The 11,795-nt window shown below is 35.5% G+C and overlaps 1 protein-coding gene and 1 pseudogene across 1 annotated transcript; both read right to left on the bottom strand.

Annotated features, from left to right (window-relative positions):
* Nucleotides 1–4,996: 4,996 nt before the first annotated feature.
* On the bottom strand, nt 4,997–7,293 carry LOC149526926 (cytochrome P450 76A2-like). The gene is made up of 2 exons (XM_089784265.1): nt 6,382–7,293; nt 4,997–5,672 (listed from the first exon to the last, which is right to left on the bottom strand). The coding sequence occupies exons 1-2, from the start codon at nt 7,291–7,293 to the stop codon at nt 5,055–5,057; spliced, it is 1,530 nt and encodes a 509-aa protein (XP_089640391.1). The 3' UTR covers nt 4,997–5,054.
* Nucleotides 7,294–9,788: 2,495 nt separating this feature from the next.
* Nucleotides 9,789–11,381, bottom strand: LOC110420614 (iridoid oxidase pseudogene; annotated as a pseudogene).
* Nucleotides 11,382–11,795: the final 414 nt, after the last annotated feature.

Here is an 11,795-nt window from a genome sequence, read left to right as displayed (position 1 = left end):
TGTATCTTGTTTGACGCAAGCCTCTGTCAATATAGTTATTCCTTTGCAACTGATAGATTCTGTTATTTGTTTATGTAGTTGATGAATTTGGGTTGCTAGCTATTTGTAAGTGATATTGCTTAGAGTAACACGAGTCTTCTAGGTTTTTGTTGGAGTATTGGCATCAATTGGAACATTACATGCTGAAAGGGGTGTTTAGCAACTTTATTGCTGTTGAATGCTATGATTTTTCTCAAAACAGAGACTAACAGGAAAACAAGTGCCCCCAAAGGGAGGACAGGCAGACAGATGGAGAATCATGACAGGTCACAAACCAAAAGTGAAAAGGAGAAAGACATATCATTCTAGCCTACTGAAAGGAAAGGCTCTTGTCATGAGCATTGTCAACATTAAAAATCTCAGATTATGTCCATGGTCGTTGAGATTAGTCAAGAGCAGTAGAATCCTGATGTGTTCTTTCTTGGCAGATATGAAGTAAGCTTCGAAGTTGGAGGTTCTCAAAACCCAGCTTTTGCGAGGCCATAAGTACAAGCTATGATTTTGAACGCCTCGCTACTTCATAACTGAAGTAACTATTCTTTAAAAACAAAATAGCTAGGTTGACATTTGCAGTTGTAAGGTCGTTATATTTTCATGTGTGATGGTAATCGTTTTTGCTTTGGTTCTGTCTTTCTTGTGGGTTGGCCTGAGCTAATGTGATAAAAAAAAAATGATGGATATTTACGAGTACTTAAAAGGTTGGTTTATTCAGAGCCTAAGTGCTTGAAATTTATTTGTGCCTAAAAGCTAAACTATAGGTTCTGAATTTTATGGGTAGCAACAAGGAACTAGGATAAGCTTCTTGAGGGCTTATTTTTGTTTTCTGTTGCAGGGAATTCTTCAAAATACTTCTTGATTGCAAAATAATAATATTTGATAAGGGAGTATCAGAGATAGAATATCAATCAGCTGACAAAGAAGACCATCAGTCTTATGAGAAGATGATCTTACATTCTAATACTATGAGAATAAAGGAAATAAAATTGAAGACTCATTTCAATGACTATGTTAGGCATTGAAGAAGATGGGAACTTACTTTCTCTAGAAGCACTCATTTTGAATAGAAAACAAACAAGAACAAATTAATGGCTTATATAATTGGAGATGGAAACTAATCTTCACCAAAGTTGCTTATTCTGTAGATTTTGTCTGTTTTCCATTCAAAGATTTTAATGCCAGTAGCTCATACATTCTATGGACTTGATCTGTCTATCCAATTAATTCAATTTGGCGTTGGTCGATTAGGTCTGTAGAATGTATGTGTGATGGATTTTGCTGTACTCTCTGAATACAAACTGTTGAAATGATATGTTTATTACATAGAAAGAACAACCATATAAGCAAACATAAAAATATGTTAATGTGGTCTTGCGAAACCAAAACTACAATTAGAAGTAGCAAGTTAGTAGTAGTGGGAGTAACAAGATGATGGTCCACCTTAATATAGAATGAATTGCTCATTAACAACTTGATTTGAACACTTTACACAAATACCTAGTTCATAAAGAATAAAAAAAAATGTACAAAATAAAACCTGTTGACAAATGTAAAGATTGGAAATTAAGTAGAACTTTGATCTAATTCTTTAACTTCTACCAATAGATTGCTAATTGTCAAGAATTTGATTTTAGGATATGACTCGTGAATGGGTTTAGCAAGCAAGCCCGCTTAACCCATGCTAGCTTCGAAAACAACTTCTAATTGTGACAATAATTACGTATTTAAAGTCATATGTCATTTCAATACATACATATATATATATATATATATATATATATCATCATATGATATCTTTTACACCAAACATATACAAGATCTGTCACAAGTCTTACAATTTCCAAACAAATCATATAAGTTTGTATTTAATAAGTTATAAGCGGAAGCATAATTACATTTCCTTTAATATCTATTATCAACATTGATCCAAACAGTCACATGTATTTATATTTGTATAACCAAAGTAAAGTTTGACTCGAGCAACAGAGTGAAGCAACGAAAAGGTAAATATCTACCAGATGCCTTTGATGATGACCTAACAAGAATGATGAAGAGAAGACTCCTCAAATACACCAACTAAAGGTATACTAATTTGAAAACAAAATAATCCATGTGTGTGAGATATAAAATCTTAGTGAGCAAACACAGAGAAGGGGAACAAGTTAAAAAGGAAAGTATTTCATGAACATATTTCCAAAGGAATTATGCAATTTTAAATAAATTCAGCTTATATCCTTATAGAACCAAAAAGGATGTTTTTAACATCATTTAGAGAGGTAAAATCATGCCCAAGGGTTCTTAAAAACTTGGATTGAGATTGTCCACACAACATTCACCAAATGTAGCCAAAACAACCAAAACAATGTAGTTTCAACTACAAGGATCAACCATTTGGGGATAAGGGGTTGATCCTCTCAACACAGGACACAATGTTAAACATTTTGTCTTGGAAGGATCAACCTTTTTTTCCCTCAAGGGTCGATCCTTGCACCACAGAATGCTGGAGATTCTTTTTAGACTGTTTGGGATTGACTTCCCTTGGCTTAAGGGTCGGTCTTTTCGTTCTTATTTCCCAAATTTTTCCAAATTGACATTCACTTCCAAAAGGTTATGCTTTCCCTTACTAAAAGATCCAATTCACAATATTTATTCATGGAAAAACCAAAACCATACATCATTGAAAATTTTTACTTAAATACACAAGGCATTCACCATAAATTATTCTATTTACATAACATTTTAAGTTTGTACTCATGCTTCCAACCATGTAAGGTACATGAACAAATATTAATAGATATATCCAAATACGAAAAGGTATATAGACCAGATACGCTAAAGTGTATAAGCAGACACGCTAAGGCATGAAATCCAAATATGTTAAGGCATATAAACTATTGCCAAGAATCCTGTTCATCATGGCAAAACTAAACATATTAAGGTAAAGTTTCATTTCATCCGAGATGTAGTTAGAGATGGAGAGATTTCAGTACTACATTGTGGAACAAATAATCAAATTGCAGATATCTTTACTAAGTGTCTGAGTAAAGAGAAGTTTGAGTATTTGAGGTCTTCACTGGGAGTTTGCAAGATGAACACTAAGGAGGTGTGTTGAAACTGGTTTCATCTTGCTATCAATCTTGTACAGAGGCTAAAATGGCAATTTGTGGGAAATGATTTGATCTGAAGGAAGGAGAGTTTTCTGATGGCTGTTTAATCTTTTGGCTCAAGTCGTTATTATCCTTTTGTTTGTTTCAAGTATATTACTAGCTATTTTTACTTGTTACTGTTTATTTTATCAATTGTGAGTTTCTTTATACTGTACCATTTTGAGGAGCTGTTAGTCGGAGTATGCTAACATTGGGAACATAAGCACAAATCCCTGCGCATTATTTTCTCAATTTGTTATGTAAGCCAAGTGTCCTCAATTGGTTTGTTTAAAATTGTTTATATCTTTTTCTTATAACAGCCTAGCTTCTTTTGGTTATCAATGAGATGTCTGGGGAGCACCATTTTTGATGATAACAAGTTTTTCTCTTTCCTCCTTCACGACCTTCCTCCTCTGTTCTTCTTTTTTCTTCATATTTTTTCCTGAAATCATCCATTTCCCTACAGAGGCATAGTTCCAAGGTCAAAAATGTCGCCAAACATTGGCCACCCTGGAGGTCCCGGTGGTCGCAGCTTCAAAACGTTCTGAGGCTGTCTTCCCGATATGGCTGGAACAAAAGCTGCAAACAAGAAAAGAATCAAACAAACAAGCAAACTAAAGGTGACTTTCATTCCTGAGCGTTGGAGTTCCGAGCTCTCTTTGATCCTTATAAACCAATGGTTTGATCCAATGTTCCTGCTGAGCTTATAAACGCATTTTGCCTTAGACCAGGCGCATGTGGTTGTGAAAATTAAGAGATTCTGGACATCTTATGTTTTGGATTGTCCTACCATAACCAAATTTATGTCATTGGAAGAAGTTACGGAAGGCCGTGGACTCAAGTACACCACCTATTTAATAATTGTTAGTTACATAATTCTATGCGTACAATCGTATTCTAAGATTACATTTAAGAAAATTTGTCACACAATTTCATTGAATATGATGAACATATCCCTAAATACTTTACTAATATGTGCAAACAAGAATGGCTATATTCAGGTTAGTAACCTGATGCATGGTTGAGGAATACTAATTAAAACAATATAGAGAAGTATCATTAATTAATTTATCTTTTTAAAACGCGTGCATCATTTTATACTTAATTTGTGAAAAGTAAATAGTCAAATGTTACTTTAGGAAATTAATTAATAAAGTGTGGAGACAAATTACTTTTCATTGTATGTTTTTAACAAGGGTTAATATTTAGATTAATTGTATTTGTATAGATAAATTAATGATCGTTTAATATTAGTTTCAATTTTTATTAAGATTTATGATAAATGAATTTCGATGTAAATCTTATGAAAAATAGAAGTTTTGAAATGGCCTCTATTTTACACTCTTCCTCATTTGTTTCTATTGTCCCGAGTAGCATTGCTAGTACCAAACTTCAAGTCAAAGAAGTCAACCAAATTTAATTGCTGGTTGGTTTCAAGGAGTAATTTAAGGAATTTCAAACTTAATAAAACGATAATATATAATCTTATCATTAACTTAATGGATCCGGAGCATTGGAGTTCAAAAGAAAAGTAAATATGCATCAAACTAAACAGAAGTCTCCCTCTTGCAATCACCCTAAATTTTGATCTAGTGGCATATGAAGTGTATCCAACTAATATAGTGAAATTTCCAGTAGGAGACATTGAATGAAAAATCTGCTTGCCACCATTTCCATGCTAGAGATGCCGACCCTGGATGAAATTCCCTCTAGAGATCCTGAGTCCTGACAAGTACCCTTTCTTCAATCCTTGTTAATTTTGGTAATACTAAAAATAACGAAACATAAACTATGAATCAGATGCTTGAATAGTATGTATGCTAGTAAACTTGCAAAGACACTTCAAATTGCCCATCATCTAAATAATTCACTTCAGTCTGATGTCATACACTTTTTAGGAACTGCCAGTAACGGCTCCAGCTTTCTCATTGTTACACCCAATCTGTCTTTCATGTCAATCGTCTCCTTGGTCACATTGCCTCCAAGTTCCCAATCAAAGTGGTGAAGCAATGAACCTAAAACGAGGCGCAGAACTCTATCAGCTAGTGCCACACCTGCACACATTCTTCTCCCTGCTCCAAAAGGAATTAGCTCATAGTGATGCCCCTTGTATTCGATTTTCGATCCGATGAACCTCTCGGGCTTGAATGACAAGGGGTCATCCCACACTTCCGGATCCCTTCCAATGGCCCAAGCATTTACAAAAACTTGTGTGTTTTTGGGTATATGGTACCCCATAAAATTGGTGTCCTGCATTGCCTTTCTTGGAATAAGGAATGGAATTGGTGGATGCAGCCGAAATGTTTCTTTTACTACTGCGTGCAAGTAATGAAGATTTTCAATGTCACGCTCTTCTACATTCTTGTTTGGTCCAACCACCTGAGTAAGCTCTGCTTTGGCCTTGATCATGGCGTCTGGGTTGCAAAGCAGCTCGGTAAATGCCCATTCTATGGTGCTGCTTGTTGTCTCTGAACCAGCCAAAAAAATTTCCTGCTCATAACATCCAGTAAAGTGTTAAATCAAATATCGGGAATTAGAACGAGAACAAGTAGGAAAGTCATTTTCCATTCTCTAATTTGTCAGAAAAGCAGAAGTTGCAGCCGAAGCCCTGTTTAATTTGGACACTAAGAATTGGTTAAATATCTACGGTAGTCGGAATTGAATTTGTATTCTAAAAGTTTCCAGCTAAACCTGGAAATGAGTTGGCAGCAGGTCATTCACAATTGTCTTTGTTCCGGTTAGCAATTCTATAAATGGGATTTAGCTTTCCTCGTGTATGAGTGAAGACAAGTGCTTTGAACGTTGTAAAGGTGAAAGAGAGAGAGCTCCACTAGTGCAATAAACATGGAAATATTTTGTTTACGAAAACTGTTCAGTTGAACAGAACAAATTTCACCAATGAGGCTATATAAAACTTCTGGTGCAGAAAAGATCACTCAGTGATTGGCTGCAAAAAATAATTTCATCTAATTTGGATGAGTTCTAATTATTTGGATTAGAATATGCGAATGTGTCTCTAACATTAACCGCTTGCATATATGTCTTGATTCTCAATTTTTAATTTCATAACCGTGAGCCAACACAACAGAAGAAATCATAGCACCATGCTTTAGTATATCTAAGGACAACCAATGTTGACTCTTCTTAATTAAATATCTCCATTCAGCCGAGTTCATAATAAATAAAGTAAGAGAATTACCAGGATAAAGATGTTCAGCTCATGGTCAGAAAATTTAGCTGGTTCGTCCTTGCCATTTCCTTCAAACTCAATCAACAAATCCAAGAAATCCCTCTTATCTTCCCCCACCTTCTTCTGTTGCAATTTTTCCTTCACAAACTTAGAGGCAATTTCAATAGCCTTACCAAGATCCTTCTCCATCTTCCTTTTCAATCCTTGAGGGTCAAGCCACTGCAGCCAGGGAAAAAAATCTGCTATATTTCCTTGACCAGACCATTCCATCAGCCTCAACATGACCATGAAAAGTTCAGAACCCTCCTTCGAATCAGGATCGAACAAATCACGCGACAGCATAAGGTTTCCAAGCAAATTAAATGTCAACAAAAACACGAAACGTGCCACATGAATTCCATCTCTATGTGAGTCTCCTTCCTTCTTACGTGCCTCGTCTTCGATCCATAGCAGCATATCATCAACACATTTTCTTCTTATACAAGTGGTTTCATTTATCCGTTTGTTAACCAACATATCCACCGTGACCAGGCGCCTTAGCACGCGCCAATATGAACCATACGGTGCTAGAGCTAAAGAGCTTTTATGGTAATCATGGGCGCGCATAATTTCCGTGATGTTGCGCTCAGCGAAGGAGAGATCATGGTTCTTAAACAACTCAGTAGCTGCTTTTGTTGAAAGAAGTGCCATGGTGTTCACTGTACCTAGCCTGAGCCATATAACTGGACCATACTTGTCCCTTAGGCAGGTGAGGGTCCGGTGTGGCATGGTGCCAAGATCGAACATGTTTCCGACAATGGGCCATCCTGGAGGCCCTGGAGGGAGCTTGCCTGGGTTGGAGTTTCTTCTTCGGGAGAATAGGAATAAGACCGATGATGAAAATAGGATAAGGCAAACAAGAAAACTTGTAGGCCAATCCATGACTTCGCAGGCAAGTTCTGGCTTTCTTCACTACCTTGATATAATAAAACACTCTTAACTTGTCCAAAAATATATACTACTAATAATATGTCCCCTAAATCAGAGGCACATTAATTATCACCACTCATTTCAGCTTTCAGTTTATTGGTTTTTCTTTATTATATAGTTTTGGATACAAGAAGTACAGCATTAATTTTCCCGATACATAAAGAAGGACGGGTTGATTAAGATTCCTTTTTACTTTTCCCATTATTTTTTAATATATACTCATAAATTTCATTCATAATTTATGGGATTCGATTATTGATTATAGAATTCACACCCGCAAATATTCAGAAATTCCACAAAAAAAGATGAAAAATGAGATAATAAAGGATTTTCTAAATCCTTTCGGACCTTGTCTAGAAGCTTCTATTCTCTGCTCGTGCGACTGATTTAATCACTTAGCAAAAGGACAAATTAAACAAGTGAAGCATTGTGAGCTGAGATAACTAGAACATGCGATGAAGTTTAGATGCCATCAGAATTCAATCTTGGAATTATAAACAAACAAACAAAGCACTAGTCAACTAGATTAATCAAGTAGAGAGAAAGGGGGGAGTCGAACATTTTAAGAGGGCAAGCAATATTTAACGAAGGGTTAGCCCCAAGCGGTCATTTAAGCTATAGTTAATGCAAGTTTCGCCAGTAAATTAATTTATAATCACTTTTATATATATATACACACACACATACACATCTAACCGACCAAAAAAAAAAATTCGGGGTTCACCGAACACGTGCTGACAAAACCCAAACCAAGTGATGCTATTAAGAATCTAACACATGAATATATCCAGCAATGTTTTACATGTAGCGGCTCCAAATGACCATCTAATTTATTAACTCTACTTTAGATTACACAAAAAATTTTTTTTTTGTAATTTTGCTATTAAAAGAACATTTTTCCACTGCAATGGAATTCAATTATTATATTTAATGATATAATTTTTAGAATAATACTTATCAATTACTGAATTTAATAAAAATGCATTTATAGAATCCTTTACTAAAAGTGTGGAAAACTTGTTAATAAATATTTTTGCAAAGCAATGATATTTTATTCGATAGTTAAATAAGTCAATTAATTCACAAATGGTATAGAGATGCAATAATAACAAACTAATGATATCTACTCTTAAGTATTTCTTTCTTTCTTTTTTTCTACCCTTACTCTTCAATTCAAACTTTCCTTTTCTTTTACATGCATGTTTCAAACTTCTTTTATGATAATGTATATAACCCTAGATCTCAAATGAGAAAAGTAATTACAAAACTAAGTATAATACAAATGCATGCCATATTTATGAAATAAATATATTGATGATCGTCCAAGCATCTAATTCTAGAGACAGAGATATCTAAGTTTATTCCTGCAACTAAACAGAAAAAGATTCCTTAGTTTACCAAACATGTAGAGACAAAAATCAAAAGTTTTGTACTGTAATGCTGAGCATAATTCTTGTTAAGCCGTCTTGATTTGAGAGAACATCATGCATGCATCCTACGATTCCTCCCTGGATTCGTTTGTCTTTTTCCTATGACACAACTCTTCTTCTCTTTGCATTCTCTGTAATTTTTCAATGTTGAGGACCAATTGTAAATAGAACTTTTCAAAATAAATTCTACTAAGCACAAATTTATTTGGATTTTTGAGACCCCCATTTTATCTACTTTATTTAAAATGCTTTCGACATGGATATTATGTATGAAGCAGAATCCAAATCTTTTGTCCCCATTTCTCATCCCAATTTTTACAAATTATCATATGTTTATTTTTTTTTATTATTGAGTGAATACATACTTTATTTTAATTTTTTTCCTCTTTCTCCCTCATACATCTATGCAAGAAAAAGTTGATTGCAGATGCAAAGCCAACTTTTATTCCACAAATACTCAAATCATTGAAGGAGGAATTTATCAAACGTCTCCAATTTTTCAGCCAAACAAAACGAGAATCTCTGAATCCTTAATTAGCTTAGTTGGTATTGAAGCAAGTAACCTTTCAATCCTCAAGATTTAATTATTCTGGGTTCTGGTAATTATAAACGTGACTTCTTGCCTAATAACGCCCATTCTTGCCAATGCTTTTTGCAGTCTTGTTGCTCGGAATCATGGTGCAGAATCTGAATTAATAATTGGTGTTGTAGTGAAAGAATGTCTTTGGGTGAATGTTAGTCCTCTCTTCGAGCAACTTTTGATGACAGTAGGAGAATAAAGAAGAGGAGGAAAAATTAAAAAACGAAATATGTACTAATTTAATAATAAAAAAATAGACCCTCGAGAAATTCTGAGAATGGGGATAAAAAATGAGACAGAAAATGAGGATAGAGAATTTGGATTTAGAATTGAGTATATTTATTGTTAGAACTTCTGGTTAAATAAGTATGAAATTCAAAAATCAGTTTGCTTGAGGTTGGTGTGGAACAACACTTAAAATTGTACATTAATTTGTACTATAATAAAAGCCCAATATTCAACAGGCCATGGTATAGGGCATTGGTATGACCTTCAAGGGGGACAAACTTTATGCCCATTCGTTCAGTCATGTCCATATTCTCAGGCTTAAGCCCATCAGCCAACATCCAATCAAAAGAGTGTAATAACGACCCCAACGCCACATGAGGCGAGAGGAATTGCCGGCCACATCCTACGACCAGACCCGAATGGTATAAATTCAAAGTGGTGTGCCTTGCAATCCACAATGTAATTAGGCTCTAAAAGCCTCTCTGGCTTGAAAACTAATGGGTCATCCCAAGTTTTTGGGTCTCGTCCAATCGCCCAGACGTTGACTAAAATTTGTGTTTCCTGGGGAATATAGTAACGTAACATGTTGCAAGAGTTCATGGCTATGTGTGGTACTAAGAAAGGAAGTGGTGGGTGAAGTCTTAACGTTTCTTTAATCACCGTTTTAAGGTAAGGAAGGTTTTCGATATCATTTTCTTCAAGCGTTTAACCCGGTCTTAGACTCCTCCTCAACTCGGCTTGGACTTTCTCGACTGTTCTTGGGTTATGTAGGAGCTCTGCCATAGCCCACTCTAAAGTACCTGTAGTTGTGTCAGTCCTTGCAGTGAACATCTCCTGCAAATTAACCCATGTTAACACTGCATGTCAGAGAAAGATTATTGAACGCAAATTTACTGAAGTTTAATAAGAGATAACCAATTACCCAGACAATAATATTGATGGTTGTTGAAGAAAACCTGGCTGGCTCCTCCATGCCATCACCACGAAATCCCACTAGTACATCTAAGAAATCTTTTCTCTTCCCTTCATTATATCCGTTTGCTATACTTTCCATCCTTTCTTTAATGAATTCTCCTGCAATTTCAAAGGCTTGCTCAATGTGAAACTCAATTTTCCTCCTTATACCCTGCGGGTCCAGCCTTCTTAAAATTGGTAGGAAATCTGCCACATTTGGCTTACCAGCGAACTCCATTACTTTTCCTGCATCGTAAAAGAAATTTGCGCCTCCGATTTCGGATCCAATAAATCCTTTGAAAACATAAGATTTCCAAAGAGATTGAAAGCCATTAAAAAAAGAATCTCTCAATATCGATGGCATTGGTTCCACGAGCACTTGCATCTTCTACAAATTCCACCATTTGAACTCCGAGACGACTACTCACGAAGAACTCCGAGGTGCATAAACGTCGCATCATCCGCCATTGAGGACCATATTGAGCCGTAATGATAGACCCTTCATTGCCTTGACTACCTTTCATGGCCTCGTACATTTTTCTCCCTGCAAGCGCCACACCATGGTTCTTGAACATTTCACGAGCCACTTCTTTCGATGATATGACCACGGTGCACATTGAACCTAGCCAAAGAGTCATGACAGGTCCGTGTTGACTAGCCAATTTGGTAAAACATAGGTGCGGTGGCCAACCTAAGTGGAAAATGTTCCCAACCATCGGCCGCCTTCTTCGCCCAGGTGGAAGCTGTCCCGTTTTTTCCATACGCCCGTGCTGGCACTGCTTCGCCATTATTGCGCATGCAATCCATACCAAAGCGGCTATTACTAACCCCAAAATTTCATAGTCCATTATTTTTTTCTTTTGGGTTAAATTAGAGTTGTTTCGAATGTTAATTAGCCCAAGTTCTTTTTATATTAGATGCTTGTGACAAATTTATGCATGTCAAGCTTATCAGAATTCACATTTTGTTTTGTCTCGATGCCGTTTAACTTAATGTAGAACTGCCGAACTTTTGGAGTTATTCCAAGTATTTATGTTCTAAATTGACAAAATCAATGCATGTTAACTTATTAAGGACAAGCAGCCACACCTTTCCTAGGAGTTTTTTTTTATATATATATTGTGGAATAAATAGAAAATTACATCATTCTAGGTCAAAATACTCTTAAATTGTCAACTAAAAGATAAGTAAAAATTTCTTTTGATGGAGATTCAATAATGTATTTTCAAATATAAGCTTTCATAATGAGTAAAGAGTTTGAA

The sequence above is a fragment of the Theobroma umbraticum genome, unplaced genomic scaffold, assembly GCF_002168275.2.
Source record: "Theobroma umbraticum cultivar Fairchild unplaced genomic scaffold, ASM216827v3 scaffold_86.0, whole genome shotgun sequence".
Lineage (NCBI taxonomy): Eukaryota > Viridiplantae > Streptophyta > Magnoliopsida > Malvales > Malvaceae > Theobroma > Theobroma umbraticum.
The sequence above is the reverse complement of the archived record's forward strand: the minus strand, read 5'-3'. Positions and strand labels throughout refer to the sequence as shown.